This window comes from Artibeus jamaicensis, unplaced genomic scaffold (genome assembly GCF_021234435.1).
Source record: "Artibeus jamaicensis isolate MK-2021 breed Jamaican fruit bat unplaced genomic scaffold, CSHL_Jam_final contig_1132, whole genome shotgun sequence".
Classification (NCBI taxonomy): domain Eukaryota; kingdom Metazoa; phylum Chordata; class Mammalia; order Chiroptera; family Phyllostomidae; genus Artibeus; species Artibeus jamaicensis.
The window spans coordinates 7,811,071-7,830,186 of NW_026521221.1; the positions used below are offsets into that span (position 1 = coordinate 7,811,071).

The following is a 19,116-nucleotide window of genomic DNA, read 5'->3' on the forward strand; positions in this document are numbered from 1 at the left end:
TCAAAGCAGCCTCGCAGTTCAGCTGACCACTAACATGTGAAGCGGCCGAAGACCCACCACAGCGAGGCCACCGATGAGCACGCGGCGGTGCAGGAAACGTCGCGCCGGCGTCCGCAGTGTCTTCCCAGCCCGCAGCGCCAACGCCGTGGGCCAGGCGAGGCTTTCCTCATCACACCGGGCGTGCGGTGAACGAGAGCCTGGCTGTTTCCACCACCCACGCTAAAACTATTCTAAGTTTTAGAGATTTCATATCTTTCATTTTGTTTTGTTCTCACAGCCGCCCTGTGAGGTGGACAAGCACCTCGTGGAGGAGACTCGGCAGTTCACGGAGATGAGATGACTTGCTCACAGCCCCGCAGCAGACTCTGAGCAGCAAACCACAAAAGCAAAGGGGAAGCGGGCTCGGCCCCCGCCAGCCCCAGCCGGGCGTGCGGCCCAGGACGAGGCCGGGCACGTGGAGGGATCAGGGTCCCGCCCGGCCTCGTTCCGCCCGCGGGAAGTGGGGGTTTGAGGGGAGAAGTCTCCGCTGTCCCCGCGACAGTGTCCCCACTCGGGCGAGCGCCGGGGTAAGGCTCCTTCGGGAGGCCGATGGCCCTGCACTTTGTGCCGAAGGGGCACCGGGCAGAGAGAGCGGGGACGGGATGGACGCCAGGCGGAAAGCCACGCGCGGATCGGGTGGAACTGGCTCCGCCCCCGCGGGGTCAGCGGCCGCGGAGCCGCCCGAGGAGTCCTCCTCGGCCCGAAGCCAGAAACCCGGGGAGGCGGTGCAGCGGCCCGCCGCCTCCTCGAGGGTGGGCGCAACGGGGCTGCGAGGGCCGGGCCCTGAGTTTTCTGTCCAAACGTCTGAGCTTCCCCAACGCCGGCGGCAGCCGCCGGGAGCCTTCCCCGCCGGGCGAGGGCCGGGCCGCCCCGCGCTTTCTCTGAAAGTGAAAGAAGTGGGCGGGGGGCGCGGCCGAGGCGGGGCCGCGGGGAAGGCTCCGCCTCGGGGCAGTCCCGAGCCGGGGCGCCCGGCGCCTCCAGTCCCCACCGCGACGCGGGCTGGTGGGCTCCGCTGCGGCTCTCGGGCCGGGAAATGACCCTGCCCGGGGGCCCGACGGGCATGGCGCGGCCGGGAGGCGCGGGGCCCTGCAGCCCGGGGCTGGAGCGGGCCCCGCGCCGGAGTGTCGGGGAGCTGCGCCTGCTCTTCGAGGCGCGCTGTGCCGCGGTCGCAGCCGCCGCCGCCGCGGCGCAGCCCCGGGCTCGCGGGGCCAAGCGGCGTGGGGGACGGGTCCCCAACGGGCTCCCGCGGGCTTCCCCCGCACCGGTGATCCCGCAGCTGACAGTGACAGCCGAGGAGCCGGACGTACCGCCGGCCAGTCCCGGGCCGCCGGAGCCAGAGGGCGGCTGGCTCCCGGCCGCGGGCTCCTCGCACCTGCAGCAGCCGCGCCGCCTCTCCACCTCGTCCCTCTCCTCTACTGGCTCCTCGTCGCTGCCCGAGGACTCGGAGGACGATCTGCTGAGCGACAGCGAGAGCCGGAGCCGCGGCAACGTGCAGCTGGAAGGCGGCGAAGTCGTGGGTCAGGTACAGGCCGCGAGGGCGGAGCCAGCCCCGGGCACCGGGGGGCTGCTCTCGGGGGACCCGGCTCTGGGCTCTCCGAGGTCCGACTCCTTCCCAAGTTCCCTCCGCCGAGGGTCCGACCCTCGCTGCCCAGGGGCCGAGGGGCCACGGGGAGGCGCCAGTCGGGTCTGATCTCCTGCCTTGGCAGTTTTCGACCCGGTTCCACAGGCGGGTCTCGACCCGGGCCCGGGGGCGTCTGAGAAGGCGTGTGAGGAGGAGTCTGCACAAGTCACGGGGCGGGTGGGGTGGGGGGCGCGGAATCGTGACCTGCCGGCTGCGAGGTGGGGCTTATGGTTCGGTAGGGGTTGGCCTTGCCCCGAGAACTCTGGGGAGAGAGGGGCGAACGCGGCTCCCGATCTTGCCGCCCCCTCTCCCGCGCCACGGCCCCACCCCCGCCGTTGCCACGGTTTCGCTCTCCTGAGTGGGAGTGGAGCGGCGCTCGAGTCTCTGCTCGGGAGCCTCCGCCGCCGTCTGCTCCCCGCGCCCGCGCGCGAGGCGTGGACGTGGGGAAGGGAGGGGCGCAGGGCTGGGAGCTCCGGCTGGGAGGGGACCGCCGTCCTCCCCGCTTTACTGCTCCTAGTTGTGGCCGGGAGGGTAAACTGAGGCTGAAAGGGCGTGATCAACCTATTAGGCTACACCTCTGGTGTCAGAGGCCTGATTCGACCCTGGAATAATCCAGGCCAGGGTTCCCTGGAGACATTACCTGTGCCTGCCCCTTCGGGCTGCACCGCGCGCGGGACAGCCGTCCTGGGCCCCTTGTTTAAACGAAGGCCAAATACTTTCAATAACTCTTCAGGATCAGTAGGAAGGAGTTGCTCTAGATCCATGTTATGCGAGTGTCCCCAGAGCTGAGGGAGAGACGAAGGGCGCCCTCAGGCTCGGGTGGCTCCTGGCCTTCCCAGAAGGGCGATGGGAACCGCGGAGGCGCGCCACAGCTGCGGGGAGAGCACCAGGGCGCGCCGCGCGCTGCGATTGGACGAGGCGGGGAGACACTGGGACGGCTTGCAGTGGACCCGGCTTGGTTACCCCCTGAAACTTAACCACATTACCTAGAGGGCGGTATGGTTTGTGACACAAGAGGAAAGAGAAAAGTCTCACCGACTAGGTGTGGGGTGCGGGCGTCCCTCGCTCCCTCCGCGGAGTCCGGGTGCCCCTGCCCCACGGTCGTTCCCAGTGCCTCCCTGGCCCATGCAGTGAGGCGGTGCAGCCTAGGGGTTTCCAAGGAAGTGGAATGTGGGGCATTAAGAGGACTCCTCCCTCCTCGCCTCTTCGGAAAATCCGGAGCAGTCCACGGCTCCCCAGCTCAAATCTCTGACAGCTGAGAGGCGGGCGCAGGAGGAAGGGCGCCACGAGGGCAGCCTCGCCCCTCAACCCCGCCCCATTCCATCTAGAGCCTGGGGGCGAAGGAGGTCCCGCGGCCCAAGGCTGTGTGCTACGTAGGCAGCCCGACTGGGGTCAACGCTCCAGGGACCAGTCTCAGCTGTGTGCTAGGCCTCTTTGGCTGGCCTCTCCCACCCTGGGCCTCGCTGTCCCGGCACGGCCAGGAGCCGGAGCAGATGGCTGCGTGTAGGCCCTTCCAGCTCCAAGGCTGCGCCTCTCAGGCCTTCCCAACCCCCAGCCCGCCAGGGCCTCCCCAAGGCAAACAGCCACGGCGATGGCCGATAAGCCAGAAGCTGTTGACAGAGCCACCTGCGTCCTCGTGGAAGGGCCTGGCGCGGACTTTGCCTCTCGGCCAGTCGGGGAGCGGCACAGTGCGCCCGCCCATGCTGCCTTTAGGGCTTCCCCAGGCAGGAAGCAGAGCCCGTGGGCTGGCCAGCGGTTAAGGATGCACCTGGGAGAAGGGTATTGAGGCAGCGCTGAGAATTCCTAGGTCCCCAGGCCCTTACATTCGGACCAGGGCAGACGACGGGAGTAGCCAGAGCAGAAGGAAGTCTGGGAAGACTCTACCTTGCTTCTGCCGGGCACACACGTCCTTTTCCTTCTGCTAGGAGCCGCAAAAAGCCTGCCCAGAGCCTGAAGCTGGGCTCCCCATGGGGTCGTTGGGGATGGCGCGCCTGCCTCCCTCCCTGGACCCTTCCTTCACAGTACAGGGAAGACTCACGGGCAGAGAAACCCAACGCGTGGAAGCTGGGGTGGGGAAGAGGCTTTCCTCAAGGGCAGATGGCATGACTGTGTTCTTAGGACTTGCCTGCCTCTTAAAACAATGTTGGGGTGTTGCTGTGCCGGAAGAGAGGGTGTTGGCGCCTGTTCACTTGGTTCTCTTCTCTCAGTGCTCCAGGACGGGTAAGGAGACTTGGATGCCACCCTGTCCTGGACCCAGAACTCCCATACTTCACTTTTCACTAATTATAGAGCACAATTTAGGTTAACTGACTTCCTTTTTAAAAAGTAAATGCCCCTGGGAGGGTGAAGTCGTGGGTCACTTATACCTTAGTGCAAATGATTTTATAAATTTAAACTGATTGCTTTCACCACCACCACCACCACCACCACAGGGAGTACTAGTTTGATAGGCAGTGGGAACGTGGGGAGGGGGTGGGGCTGGTAGAGAGCTTCCGCCAGTGATTGGATGGCTGGAGGGAGGGAGTGGGAGTCCAGAAGTACCCGGAGGGGTACCAAAGGCAGAGTAAAGGGTTTATTCTGGCAGAAGATACACTGAGTGTCGGCTGTGATAGAAGAAGCAGAAGTCCTCAGGGCTTCAAACAGAGCTTGGATAAAAGCAAGTGAGAGGCTAGTGTCTAGAGAAGCCCTGTCGTCCAGAGAGAGATGTTCCTTGTTCAGCCCGAGGGGTGAGGAATTATCAGAGGGTCTCCTGTGACTTCATTAAAGACACACAGGTCAGCTCTCCTGGGCTTTTTGCCCCAAGAAGTTCTGCTGGCCTCTGGCTGTGAGTTGGCTTCCCAGACTTCTGTGGGGAGTAGCCTAGGCCAGAGAATGGGGCTTTGGCCCTCTTTTCAGGTAGCTCTCCTTTTGTAACACAATAAATCTTTCTGATATCCATGCAATAAAGGCCTTACCTGCTCAAAAATTATCTTCCCTGCTGTTGTTCATGTGCCCAAATCACCACCCACCCACCAAGAATGTTTCTGCAGGAATCTCCCTGGAGATATGCCTCTTTGTATGTATTATGTCCTCTGGAGGAGGTGGCTCCTGGAGAGGGAAGGTGGCAGTGAGTTGCATGACACTTGCACGAACCCCTTCCATGTGTGACCACATCCGTTACTGGCCAGGCTGCTGAACCTTGCCAGAGCAACCTCAGGAGGCGGCTGGGATGGCTCAGCTGGCATGATGGGTACGAAAGTCCTTCCTGGCCTGCATGGCTGGACCTGGCCTTAGTTTTTGCTGCTCTCAGCTGACATGATCCTCTCAAAACTGGTGTAGGGAGGGTAGGTGATGACCCCATTTTACATCATTCTTAGAAGCAAACTGATGCTGTGTTATCACACATCAGTCAAGTGGCTGTAGTCCAGGACTGCCGGTGCTAAACCTTCTTCTACCAGACCCACCCTCTACCTTCCATCCCCTCTCACTATGCCCACATGATCCCAGAAGAAAGGGTGATGCAGTTCCCTCATCTCACTTGACCCAAAGCTGATTCCCTCTTCCACTGGGGTGGCTACAGAAATAGATATACCCTCTGATTAACTCCGTCAGAGTCCCACTCTTCCCCACATTCTGCCAGTAGGCCCCTCAAGCTGCCTGAACCTCACCATTAAACCCACTCCCTCAGATGAAGGCAAAGGTGTCAAGCCAACAGAGGGATGGGTCCCCAGGCAGATCTCAGTGTTTCTGAGATCAAAGCACACCACTTTGCAGCTGTGTATTGCTTCACCTAGTACAGAGCTCTTTCTCATGGGGGGGGGGTCCCCTTTGACCCCCCCCCAAAGGGAATCAGGGTGGTAGCGTGGACTCTGGAACCTGCTGGGGCAATCAGAACATAGGAAGGGGGTTGGGCTGGTAGATGGTGCAAACCAGGGACTGGGAGGCTGGAGGCAAGAAGCGAGGGCATGCTGACTCCCCTGTGCCTTGATTTCTTCGTGTAAAATAGCAACAATGCCACCCCCTCCTGCACTTACTGTCTATGTGCTTCATTATCATCACTCTCAAACTGAGAGTGGGAGAAGAGGGTATAGGTGGTGCTGCTGAATACACATGGCACATACATCTTCCCAGAATTTTATTTGAAGTTTTGGAGGTGGGAGAGTTTCATAATAAAACTTGGGTTTATGCAGCATAATGCAAGCCTTGTATGTATTTAAAGAGTGAAAAAAGGAGTTTTGAAAGAGTGGGCTGCTTCTGGCTACACCCCTAGATCCCTGGAGATTGGACATGTGATCACACCCCAGCACACCATATAGGGGCTGCGGCAGGAAAGCAGGAGCACTGCTGTCTCGTGGAGGTTGAGAAGTGCCTGGCATGCAGTGGGCGGCCAGTAAATGGTGGCTTGTGTTATGGCAGCAGCTGTGCCTTCGCAGAAGAAACAGGATTGTACAGATGAAATTCTTGTGTGGACTCACTTGCCTAGAAAGTGACAAAGCCAGGCCTGGAACCAGCTCTTGACTCCCAGTCCAGTGCTCTGTCACTAACTCAATCTCATCAACCTCCCACTTCATCCACAGGAAAGGGCTAAGGTCAGCAGCCTTACCCTGCTTAAGCCACTGCCCCAGTTCTCCCTCTTCTTCTTAGAGCTCCCTCTGGTCAGGGAGGCTGGATTCCGGGGTTCCAGCCCTGTGGGGGCACATATGTGTAACTCCTCTAAAAGCAGGCACTCTTGGGAGGAGGCAGCCAACACCCGGTTTGGATGAGCAAACCTGTGTACAACAAACCTGTAGACATAGGAATGATGGGTTTGGGGTGGGAAGAGGAAAGGTTCAGAATATAAGATGCTTTCAGGACGGGGTGGAGGCCAGAAGAAATGGTCATGAGGCAGGAGGTACACCAAAATCTACGTTTCCCTCCCAGTTTGAGCTAAGATGACAGGCCCTGGGCTCTGCCTCCCATTTGCAAAGCTCAGGTTTCTAGGTCCAGACTAGGACCAAGAGTGCTCTGGGTCTTGCCAACTGGTGAGGAGTGTGGCATGGCATCCAGGGGTAGCAGACAGCTTTGGGAAAAACAAGTCTGTCTTTCTCTAGACATTGCCAGGCCCCCCCCCCCCCTGGGCCTTTGTAGAGGTTTGCTTCTGTGATTGTCTGTCTCCCTGTATGAGAGGAACCTATGGTCCCGAAGTGAATGAATCAGCAATCCAGATTTGTCCAGCTTCTACTTTGTGCCAGGAAATGAGGTTGGAGGACAGAAAGCTTGTCACACATTCAAGCCTCACTCACTACTCACAACAGCCCAGTGAAAGCGGTTATTTCCCTGTTTTACGGATGAAGACTCTGATGCACAGAGGCAATGTTTCTCAGGCCCCAAAATATCCTGAGGCATCAGAATATCCAAAATGCAAATTTTTGGTCCTACCGCAGACCTACTCAGAATTTCCCTGTGGTAAACCCAGGAATCTGCATTTTTAATAAGGGTGACCATCAGGTGATTCTCACACTCACAAAAGTTCTAAAACCTGGACAGAGCAGTTTAGTTACCGGCCCACGCAGGTTTTCAGCCTTCTGATGCTAAGTCCAGGGCACATTCGAGAAGCTAGATATCTGTCACCACCTTGTGCAGCTCAGTGTCCACCACACAGGCTCACAATCAACTTTCCTGAGAGAGCAAATGACTGAATTACCAGGCCCTAGCTGCTTGTCGTGGGGTGGGGCGGGCCGCGTCCCTGTTCCAGAGTTGGGAGGGCTCATGCACTGCCCAGACGCCGGACAAGGAGCCCCGGACCGTGTTGCTTTCAGAAAAGCCACTGGCAGAAGATCCGGACCATGGTGAATCTGCCGGTCATGAGCCCTTTCAAGAAGCGCTACGCCTGGGTGCAGCTGGCTGGGCACACGGGTGAGCACGGCCGGCGCGGGTGGGGAGGGTGTGTTCCCCGGGGACCGGGGTGACTAGGCAGCGCTAACAAGTGCCCCCGTCTACAGGGAGTTTCAAGGCGGCGGGTACCAGCGGGCTGATCCTGAAGCGCAGCTCGGAACAGGAGCGTTACTGCTTAGCGCGGCTGATGGCCGACTCTCTGCGCGGTTGCGTGCCCGCCTTCCACGGCGTGGTGGAGCGCGACGGCGAGAGCTACCTGCAGTTGCAGGACCTGCTCCACGGCTTCGATGGCCCCTGCGTGCTTGACTGCAAGATGGGCATCAGGTATGCGTGCCCTGCCCGGCCGTGCGGGGACCACCGGGCGGGGGGTCCGGGGCGGCGCTCCGCCGGGTCCGGGGTGAGTCCGCTCACGCCCCGCCGCTGCCTGTGCCTCTTTAGGACTTACCTGGAAGAGGAGCTGGCCAAAGCCCGAGAGCGGCCCAAGTTGCGGAAGGATATGTACAAGAAGATGCTGGCCGTGGACCCTGCGGCGCCCACTGAGGAGGAGCACGCGCAGCGCGCCGTCACCAAGCCGCGCTACATGCAGTGGCGGGAGGGCATCAGCTCCAGCACCACGCTCGGCTTCCGCATCGAGGGCATCAAGGTGCGCGCGCGCGGCCCCGCCTCCCTCCGCCCCGCGGCGTCCGCCTGCGGGGTTGGCCCCCAGCTCCCCGGAGTCGGCGCCCCTCGGCGGCCGCCTCTCAGCCCCTGGCTTCCGCCGTCTGGAGAGGTTGCTCTAACTGATCCTCTCCCCGCCGTCGGGCAAGGGCCCCTGACGCTTCCTGTCCCACCTCCTTAAGAAAGCAGACGGATCCTGCAGCACCGACTTCAAGACCACGCGCAGCCGGGAGCAGGTGATTCGGGTCTTCGAGGAGTTCGTGCAAGGGGATGCGGAAGTGCTGGTGAGCGCCAGACCCTGCACCTCGAGCTGTCGGGGAGCCTGAAAGCGAGGGGCGCCCCCAGCCAGCCTGTCTGTTGCCCTCGCCTCTGTGACCCCTCCCTAGCCTATTATCGCCTTGTCTTGTAATTGTTTTGCGCTCCTTCCCTTCTGTTCCGCGCGCCACTTGAGGGTCTGTGTTTTCCTCCACTGGTATTTACCAAGCCAAGCATGCATCTTGGCCCCTAATGTTAGCAGAAGCTCAGGTGGTGTTTAGCTAATTTGCCCTCCTCTCCTGCCCTACCCTCTCCAGAAGAGGTATCTGAATCGCCTGCAGCAGATCCGGGACACGCTGGAAGTCTCTGAGTTCTTCAGGAGGCACGAGGTAAGAGTTGACCCTCTTACCTCTGCGGTCCGTGAGGGCTGCACCGGAAAAGCGCGGCGGCGCTTTTCCCAGGGGAAGGGCTGTGGCCTGACCTTCTGGGGCTCTGCAGGTGATCGGCAGCTCGCTGCTCTTCGTGCACGATCACTGCCATCGCGCCGGCGTGTGGCTCATTGACTTCGGCAAGACCACGCCCCTGCCAGACGGCGAGACCCTGGACCATCGAAGGCCCTGGGAGGAGGGCAACCGCGAGGACGGCTATTTGCTGGGGCTGGACAATCTCATTGGCATCCTGGCCAGCCTGGCCGACAGATGAGGCTCGGCCCCTGTCCCCACACAGACCACTGGTCTGGCAGATGGACCCGCGTCTTTGTCCCCGCCCTGCATGCCGGGGAGAGACTGAAACCCAGAGGCTGGGGCGGTTCACAGGTTCCTGTAGGGCCAGGTGCCAGACACTATGGGATGCACTGTAGGCACCAAGGCTGTTCCCCATACAAACCCAAGTGGTCCCAGAGCCGATGACACTAATTTATGCAGGGGGGGTGGGGGTGGGATGTAGGCTGCCACAACGGGCTTCTTCCTCATCCCAGCTCTTCTGAGGGACTCTGTGCTTCTCCAGAGAGGCCAGAAAATGAATTTCATTTTGCAGGCACTAGATCTATTGATCTAACCTCCCACACTACAATGGACCCCCCTTCTCAATAAAACTCAAAGACATCAGCTTTGGCAACTCAGGCCTCATCTCCTCCCTCCCCTGGTCCCCTCTTTCTCACTTCCCAGGCATCCCTTATGTCCACTCAGATTGCGGGACGATATGAGAAGACTCTATTAGAGGCATCTGTAGGGCTGCAGACTACCCAGATGAAAGGTGCTCACAGGGGAAGGGCAATCCAGCCAAGGCTTCCTGCAGGAGGCAATCTCAACTCACCACCCACACCTGAGGGAGGGGGGTTGGCCTCTGTTCTGGTCCCAAAGTTCAAAGTCTGGGAGTGGCCAGGCTCTTCCCCAGGAGGCCTGGGTCTGGTTTCCAGGATGGAAAGTCCAGTGCTGCAGGCCGGCCCTGAGACAGGCCCAGGCATGCAGCAAAACTGGGGCGGGGGTGGCAGGGGAGAGGCTGCTGGAATAACAAGCCACCTAGAAACCTAGGGAGGGGCGCAGGGAGGAACCATTGCTAGCATCAAGTGCCTGTGCCCTCACCCTTGGCCCTGGGGCCCAGCAGCCATAGCAGGATTTCAGAAGTTCTGAGGTTGGAGTCCCCTGGATTTGGGGCAGGAGTGGGGGGGAGGTTTGAGGCCAGAGGGCAGCCAAGAGCCAAGGAATCTCCCTCCCAGCTCTTCAAGATCTCCAGACTCAGTTCCTGGGCCTGTGGGGACTCTTAGGCCCTCCAAAGGCTCACTTCCCCATCAGGGAGTCCCTTCCCCCTCCAGAGTGGGCCCCAGCCCCATTGGCAGAGGTGAATTCAGCACATTGGGTCCTGTAATAGGATGGTTAAGCAACTGGAGGGGAGGGAGTGGGGTTTTTTTCCTGTCTTTTTAAGATCTTATTTATTTATTTTTAGAGACAGGGGAAGGGAGGGAGAAAGAGGCAGAGAAACATTGATGTGGGAAAGGAACATCAATTGGTTGCCCCAACCTGGAACTGAACCCACACCCCAGGCCTGTGTCCTGACTGGGGATGGAGCCAGTGGGATGAGGTCCAACCAACTGAGCCACTGCAGTCAGGGCCCCAGTGTTGTTTCAGGCCTCCTTCCCGACCCCACGACCAGGTGATCGTGGCAGGTCACAGGGCACACCTGAGAGCAACTGAAGTTGCTCCAAGATGCTGGCAAAAGTGGGGCAGAGTTCAGGCTGCTGCTGCCAATGCCAGGTCATGATATGCTCCCTGGGGAGAAGCAGGATTTTGTGCTCCACCATGGCTGTGAAGCACCCACTCCCTGAGCAACACCTCATTCTCACACAATCCCTGATGGCCCCTGGGAGGGTCCATCTGTCCCCCTCTGGCTACTGGCTGGCATGCCCAGGGTAGGGCAATGTAGCCCAGTGAGATATCCCAGAGCAGTACCCCAAAAGACCTGCGTCATGAATGGGGGAACCAAATGAAGCCCATCAGGCACAGCCTCCTCTTCCCTCACCTGAGGCAGGGGAGTGGGAGGGTGTGGTATCACCAGGAGTCTGTCTTGGATGTAAAGGTGCCTTCCAGGAAGGCCTCTGGGGCACCTACTTGGCCTGCAGCAGAGCCCACAGACCCTTGCAGAAATGAGTGCTCAACTGGAGGGAGGAAGAGAGGGATGAGTTATTCAAATGTCACAGGAGGTTGCTGGGAAACTCCCTTGAAGCAGCAGCCTTCCTCACTGTCCTGTCTTGGCCACCAGGCTGTCCCAATGCAGCTCAGCAAACAGTCCTAGCAGTGATGTCCTTGCAGAGTTGGGGGTGGGGGTGGGGGACACTGCCAGAACTCAGAATCTCTGGCTCTAATCTACTTTCATAAAAGTTATGTTGGAAGGGCTCTTTTTTTTTTTGGGGGGGGGGGGGGGGGGTTGGACCAGCGGTTCCTTGAGGCAGGATTAATTGGACTTGTGGATGAAGGGATTTTCCTTTAGGTGGTGGCAGCCCTGGGCTGGAGCAGGTCCCACATGACCAGAGGTGACAGCTGGCCTGGGTTGGGCAGGCAGTACGTTAGCCTGCGCAGATGTGGCATACATGGACAGGGTCTTTAGAGGGGCCTGGGAGAAGGGTCTCCCTAGATAGGGCCGGCCGTGCCTTGGGAAACTCTGCATGTCCTCCCGGATGTCAGCTCCGATAGAATTAGGTGAGGGGCATCCCAGAGGCTGAGCCCCACATGGTGCCCAGTGTTTCGATGGCTGACCTTGCTGGGCAGGTGGTACACATACCCCATCACCAGCAAGGAAAGACACCATGCTTTAGGCTCCACAAAACTGGAGGGGACCACTGTGTCTCTTGCTACCTCTCAGCCCCAGGGTGAAAAGAGGCTGTTCCTGCAGGCAGTTCTGGGGGCCTCTCCCCCTACTTCCACGGGGCCTCTGGCCCCAGGTGCACCTGATGAGAGCACCTGCATGAGGAAGTCGGCGCCTCCTGTGGAGAGCAGAGTTCTGGCAGGGTCTGGGAGGACAAGGGCACAGAGCTCCTGAGCTTCCCAGGAGCTCCCCAGATGCTTCAGGAGGGTGGGTTGACCCTGGCATCAGCAATCGTTTCTCCCTCCATGGAACCCTGCTCTCCTACCCGCAGCTGGAAGTCCCACCCCCTCTGACATTGATAGCCACCCAGGAAGGCCAATCACCAGACCTTCACAGGCCTCTCCAAAGGCACCATAGCCCAGGTCTCTCCATGAGGACAGGTTGGAAGGGAGTGGGTGGCTGAGCCTGGGGAAGGGTCCTGGAGAGTCTAGTCTCCTTTACCTCCCTCCCCCCATCCCCTCCTTGGCCCTATCTGAGAGTCTGAGCTTTCTCTACATCATGGCATGTCTCAGGTATAAGTCCTGCAGAGGCAATGTTGATTGGCACAGAGCTGGGGCAAAAAAGAGAAAAGGTATGGGCTCAGGGTTGGAGTGGGAGTCAGTATGAAGCTCCCCCTTCGGTTCTGGCAGACACTCTGAGGTGGAGGCAGCTCTTGCTCCAAAGGAATCAGATCCTAGGGTCCCTACTATCCCAGAATTGAGGGTGACATCTGACCCTGGGCAAGTTATCCTTTGTCTTGGAAGTGCTCTGGCCTCTATCTCCTCTATACAAAGTATCTGGGCCAGCAGTTGCTCTCCGGGATCCAGAACTCACCACAGCAGGGGACAGTGTGGGAGGGGGGATTCAGAGTGCATAGGTTCTCAGAAAGGGGACAGAAGACTAATCTGAGCAGAATGACATTCTGGGGGAACATCACAAAGCCCTGGAGGTAGAGTCCAGGACTGGGCTGGGCCAAGCCCCATCTGGCAGCAGTCGGGCTGTCCTGATGGCGGATGTCTGAAGCTTGCTCACTTTGAACCCAGGGCCTGGCAGCCTTGTCCTCCACAGGCCCTGCCACTCCTGTGGTTCACTGAAGGTGGGAGAAGCCACCCTGCTCTGCCTCCTCCTGCCTAGGACACCTCTTCAGATGCCAGTTAAAACAAATGTTTTCCCCATGGCCTCCCCAGTTGCTCCTCTTAAAACCCCAGAGGAGTTCACCATTGCTCTGCAGGGAGTGGGGCTCTTGAAATCAGCCCCATGGGCCCTGAGACCCCAAACAGTTCAGTGGAGAGGTGGGCAGCCTTGAATCAGCCGTATCTGCTGGGTGATCCATACCCAGAATGAGGACCCCACACACTATAAGGAGGCTCAGTGTACATGTTGCCCCCACAGCTACCAGTAGGATCAGAGCCTGGGGTGTGGGCAGATCCAGGGAGAGAGACACCTCCAGTGGGACACTCCTCTCTCGTCCCTCTACTCCAGGTTCTTACCCCGCCTCAAGACTCAACTCAGGTGTTAACTTTTCATTCATTTTTTAAAAAATCTTTATTGTACTTTTCCCATCACCATTTAGTCTTTTTATGTCCCTCCCCCCAGCAATCCCCACACTCTTGTTCATGTCCACAATCGGGTGTTAACTCTCCCTTGACGCTTTTTCCACTTACCCTAGACAAACACAACCTCTCCCTCCTGAGAACCCCTAGAACACTTTACCTCCCCTATGGCAACTGTCACTTTGATATATGTCTATGTCTAGATATATAGATAGCTACAAAGTGCCTCTACCACTAGACTGTGTGCTCCCTAAAGGCAGAGCATGCACGGATGCATCTCTAATCTCCTGCCCACACCCAACACAGTGCCTGGCATACAGCAAGCAATGTTCGCCATACCCTACTGCTCCTCTCAGCCTGAGCCCCTGGAGACAAAGGCAGAACAAATGCATGCAGGGGATGTTACAAACAGCTAGCTCCATGCCCTCTGGGAACATGCATTCAGCCAGCTGGAACCCCGCCTGCCATTGGCAGCCTTTCAAAAAGCAATGACTTCAATTGAGATGCAGTTGGATCTCCACTTCTCCATGGTTCTCCTTGATTATGAGTAAAAGAACTAAAGATGGAGCTGTGGGGGACACATACATACTTTTGCCAGCCCCATAGATAATTCTAGCCCTGGACTTTGAAACAAGGAGCAAAGCCAGGCATTTAAGGGTGGGTGGGAGGTCTTCGGGGACTTCTCTCAGGCCTGGATACTTCCTTTTCTGGAATCTTTGAGCTTGCAAGTATTTGAGAATTCATAGTAAGGAAATACTTGAAAATCGCCCCAGAATGCCCCATACAGACAGCCAAGTTCCTAAGTATTTCTGTGTTGTGCAGGAAGCAGGTAGTTCACTGTGCAAAGTTCCTGGCTCAGATGGGAGTGGGCTCAGGGATTGAGGAAAAAGGCTAGGTCAGACTGAAAGCTGTGGGGTAGGGGCTAATACCTGCCAGAGGCTGCAGGTGGAGCTCACTGCTGGGGTGTAGAAAGGATACACCATCTTCCCTATTAGCAGAGAGCAAGTCCATCTCTGAGGTATCACCCCCGGAAATAGAAAGTGATAGAGGAGGAAGGGGCACACAGCTGCCTCACTGCTGGCAATGGCTTATGACCAGTGGGGAGCCATGGCTGGTGTGGCTCAGTGGATCGAGTACCCGCCTGCAAACCAAAGGGTCTGGTTCATTTCCCAGTCAGGGCACACGCCTGGGTTGCGGGCCAGGTCCCCAGTAGGGGGCACTCAAGAGGCAACCACACATTGATATTTCTCTCCTTTTTCTCCCTCCTCCATCTCTCTAAAAATAAATAAATAAAATGTTTGAAAAAAGAAAAAAAAAAAAACTGTGGGGAAGCTGGAGTCTCCCAGCAGAAATCCGGAATCCCAGCATGTGGCCTCCTCTATGCTAGCATCACAACACAGGTGCTGCCGGTTCACAGGTGGGAGCCAGGAGCCAGAAAGGTGGGAGGGAGTATTCAGCTGGAACCTGTAGGACTGTCTCAGGCTGGCTGGGACACCTCCTGTCCATCTGACTCCTCTGGTCCCATGTCCTCAGCTGTAAATGGGAGAGGCTGTATATAATGGGAGATGATGTATACAAACTACCGTATTTTTAGGACTTTAAGATGCACTGGACCATAAGACTCACCTAGATTTTAGAAAAGGCAAATAGGAAAAAATTTTTTGAAGCAAAAAATGTGATAAGATATTTAATAACCTGTGACCCGGCTCCACTGCCTCCCCCTCCCCCCCGCCCCGTTCCCCAGAGAGCCAGGTAAGCTACATTCGGACTATAAGACACAACCCCATTTTCCTCCCAAATCTGGGGGGAAAGTGCATCTTATAGCCCCCCAAATACGGTATTTATAAACAGTATAGCCCAGACAGACCCCAAGGCTTTGTTTCTTTACACCAGTGGTTTCCAAGCTCAAACGTATTGGAATCACCTAGAGGACTGATTAAAACACAGATTTCTACCCTTCCCTAGAGTTTTTTTCTTTTCCTTAAAAAATTTTAACATTTATTTTTTAACTTTAGAGACAGAAGGGAGAGAGAAGAAAAAGAGAGGGAGGAGAGAGAGAGAGAGACATCTATTTGGTGTTCCACTTATTTATGCGTTCATTGGTTGATTCTTGAATGTGCCCTGACCTGGGAATGAACCTGAAATCTTGGTGTATGGTATGGGACGGTGCTCTGACCAGCTGAGCTACCCCACCAGGATAACACTAGGGTTTCTCATTGAGTAGGTTGCAGAGGGGCTGAGAGTTGGCATTTCTGATCATTTATTTCAGTAGGTTGCAGAGGGGCTGATGCCATTGTCTCGGGGACCACACTTTGAGACCTACTGATTTAAATGATTTCTGCCTTTCTTCTTGTCTGCTTAGCTTGCTAATGTGGCCACCTGTGACTACTGCAGAACAAGAAGGGAACCTGTTGTGATAAAAAGGTCCTGGATTTCATTGAAAATCTAAGGAGTGCTGTCTGCAAGTGTGACTTGCAACTTATCTAACATTTTCCTTCCTTCCTTCCTTCCTTCCTTCCTTCCTTCCTTCCTTCCTTCCTTCCTTCCTTCCTTCCTTCCTTCCTTCCTCCCTCCCTCCCTCCCTCCCTCCCTCCCTCCCTCCCTCCCTTCCTTCCCTTTTCTCACTCTTTTTCTAAGATCTATTACTCTTTCTGCTCTGGCCCATTCATTCTTCTGAGAAACTCGGCCTGTTCTAAGGCTCTACCTTCACTTCACCCTGGGGGCTGCCCATCTGCCCAGGCCAAGGGCGCACCTACTCCCGTGGCCTCAGTCGCTTCTGCCTGCAGTGCAGGCCCCTCCGCCACCCTCGAGGCCGCTGGCTGCGGCCCAGCCAAGCGCAGCCCTGGCCGCCCTCCGCCCCGTCTCCGTCCCGCAGTGAGCAGCCGGCCTGCAGAGGGGAGGTGCAGTCGTCCCCTCCACCTGTGGAGCAGCCGAAGGATGGCTGGCAGCACGCCCACCTCTCCCCGCGGCCCCGCGGCCCCACCGGTCGCCGTGGAGCGGCTCTCCAGTTTCTCGGCCGCGGCCTGAGGTCCCGTCGCCTCAGGTGGGCCCGACAGGCTCCCCTGGACGCCACCCCAGCGGTTCAGCAGCGTGCTCTCCAGGCGTCGAGTGAGGACACGGGCGCTGGGCGACGGCTCCCCACCCTGGAGTAAGAAACGGGGCCCCCAGTCAGACCCAGGGACTTTGGGACCCCAGGCCCGCGCATACAGCGCTTGGGTGCGCACTCGCGGGAGAAGGTTGCGACCCCGACGCTGAGCGTTGGGGAGGGAGCTCCCAGCCGGAAGCTAAAATGTGCGCAAAAGCCGCAGGTGGAGCCCCGGCCCTCGCCGCTACCCCGGGGCCCAGCGCCGAGACCCCTTCGGTCCCGTCTGTCGCCGCGTGCCCCTCAGCGGCCTCAGACTCTCCGAGCCAGACGGCGGGCTCTCCCAGCTCCTTGGTGGGCGGCGGGCGCTAAGCAGCAGGGCCCCGGGCGCGCTCCGCGCAGCGCCGAAGGCTGAACTCGGAGGGGCGCTGGAGCCGCCCCTTCCCCGTGGCTCCGCCGACTCCCGGACGGGCGTCCTCTCTTCGCCGTCCAACCACGGAGGGGGAAGACGCCGCGAGCCTGTGACCAGTGGTTCTCGGCGCCTTTCGGCCCGCGACTCCGTAAACTGAGATCCTGCGGAGACCGTGGTCCTGGGGCCGCCCTCCTGAGGCAGAGGTTGGTGACAGCGGCGGCTCCGTGATTTCTTATCCGAGGGACTTAGAAGCCATAGTTCATTTTAAAGAGATGGGAGACTAGGTTTGCACACCATAAAATTACATTCTACACTTATTTAGGAAGCTTAATAGAGACGGGGTGGGAGGAGGCTCAAGCCACCCACCCCTTGACTCCGCCGCCGCTGTTGGCTCCTCTGCTGGGCGGAAACGGGCTTTTGGGTGTGGGCGAACGCGATGGCGGCTCTCGTCACCTTTCCAGAGATCCGCGGGACGAAGGGGCAGTCAAGGTCACCGGGGCCGCACGTCAGCGAAGGAATACCCTAAGACGCACTGTGGTGCGCGGGCGGCCGAGCACCTCGGACGCCCAGGCCATCGCCCGCCTCCATTCCTGCGCCTCGCTTACTGGTCCCCGCCCGGCGCCCCCGCTGTCGACGCCGCGTTGCTGCCTGCGTGAGCCCCGTCTCACTCTCTGTGGGCTCGCGCGGTCCGCAGGGCCCGCAGGCGGACAACTGCCAAAGCCCCTCGGTGTCTGGGAGCGGGGAGGGAGGAGAGGATAAATAGGGCACCAGCTCGGCGGTGGGTGGAGAAGGGAGGAAGGAGCCTGGAGCTCACCTGGGGAAACTAACAGAGAGGCTGGCTCCGAGCTCGCAGGCTAGGCGGGGCCTCGTAACGTTCGGGTCCCGGGGGTTGGAACCCGGCGGGGACGAGGGTGGCAAAAAAAAAAAGGAGCCTGGGACTTGGGGCTGAAGCAGAGAATGGCTCCTGAAAGGTGACAGGGAGACAACGGGGCTGGGAGAGGAGGCAGCATGCTCAAGGGGGACGAGAGATGAAGAGAGAACTTCTCCAGAGCTGGCTCAGCCTCCCTTGGCCCCGCCCTAGCCCCGCCCTAGCCCCGCCCACCCAGTGCTGTCTCCCCTTGGTCTCGCCCTGGCCCCGCCCACCAAGTGCTGTCTCCCCTTGGCCCCGCCCTAGCCCCGCCCACCCAGTGAGCCCCGCGCCGGGTGTCGGGCGTCCACCCAACCCGCGGGTTGGCGGCTGCTACTTCTGCACGTTTCTTTCCTGCAGAGGCCCTCCCAGTGAATGACTTGGGAGTCGCACTGAGTTTGGCCCTGCAGCCTCCCCATCCTTTCCTCGACTTAGCGTGGTGTTCCCGCCCCTAGGCGGTGCTGGGACCCCAGGGCCTGTCCCTCCTTCCCTAGCTGCGTGATCTGGAGCCTAGGATTCAGGCACACCGGCGCCTCTCCCGCATTTTGTAAGCATCCATTTCCAGTGCTGGCCGCAAGGATTAGAGGCTTCTGAAAGAGCCATTGGGACCCGGTCTGTCGAGACTTAGAAAAGTGCCTCTGGCTGGACAGTTCCTTGACTGACAAGAGAGCACTTACCCGCAGCTCAGCCACAGCAGGTGAGGGCTGTAGAGGCCCATCGCCTGTTCGACTGCTGCTTCTAGGTTTGCCGGCTTAGACCCAACACCCAGGGATCAAACGAACTACGATTTATAGGAGTGTCCAGCCGCTCACTACACACCAACTGGCCCTAGAGCCGGCCTGACCACTCCCACCTCAGATTCTGGGATTTCGAAAGAGGAAAGGGTGGGTCGTTTGATCAGAGAGGTCCCTAAGCTTCCGGAAGAGCCTTGCAAAGCCCCCCCACAAATGGACTCAGTCTCCTACCTCTGAGTTGCGCTGCCCCAGGGAATGGGGTGGGTACCCAGTAGGGGAGGAAGTGTCTCCAGCCTTTCGGAGCAGGATCATGAAAAAGTGGAGCGATAACCCTGACACCCACATGGGGCTTCTAGCTCTCTCCTGCCAGGAGCGGTGGGGTGTGTGCACTTCATTGGTAGTGGCCACTGTAATAACACATGGGAAGTGCTCTTTAAACTGCCCCAAGGAAAAATAAATAAACTGCCCCAAGAAAGGCAATATCACTTGCCCTAACTTGTGTCTTTCAGTGACTGTGCCAGCTAGGTTGCACCTCCCAATACTCTCAGAAACATGGACCTCTGTGTTCACCTCACACAATTCCATTGCCTGTGTTAACTCTGCACACAACTGTAGTGCGATGGTGTGAAACCCTGAGCCCTGATGTCAGGCGTGAGTGCTGGTA

The 19,116-nt window shown here is 58.5% G+C and overlaps 2 protein-coding genes across 2 annotated transcripts; one reads left to right on the forward strand and one right to left on the reverse strand.

The window, feature by feature from the left end:
- The first annotated feature begins 941 nt into the window (after nucleotides 1–941).
- On the forward strand, nucleotides 942–9,531 carry ITPKA (inositol-trisphosphate 3-kinase A). The gene is made up of 7 exons (XM_037161810.2): nucleotides 942–1,561; nucleotides 7,438–7,534; nucleotides 7,621–7,837; nucleotides 7,952–8,156; nucleotides 8,353–8,454; nucleotides 8,743–8,814; nucleotides 8,924–9,531. Exons 1-7 carry the CDS (start codon nucleotides 1,073–1,075, stop codon nucleotides 9,125–9,127), a joined length of 1,386 nt encoding a protein of 461 aa, XP_037017705.2. The 5' UTR covers nucleotides 942–1,072; the 3' UTR covers nucleotides 9,128–9,531.
- A 1,440-nt stretch (nucleotides 9,532–10,971) lies between these two features.
- LTK (leukocyte receptor tyrosine kinase) lies at nucleotides 10,972–13,904 on the reverse strand. Its single transcript, XM_053665264.1, is given in 6 exon segments — nucleotides 10,972–11,078; nucleotides 12,051–12,190; nucleotides 12,707–12,763; nucleotides 12,765–12,841; nucleotides 13,086–13,183; nucleotides 13,694–13,904. Coding segments are annotated over 6 exon segments (690 nt in total).
- Between the last annotated feature and the right edge of the window lie 5,212 nt (nucleotides 13,905–19,116).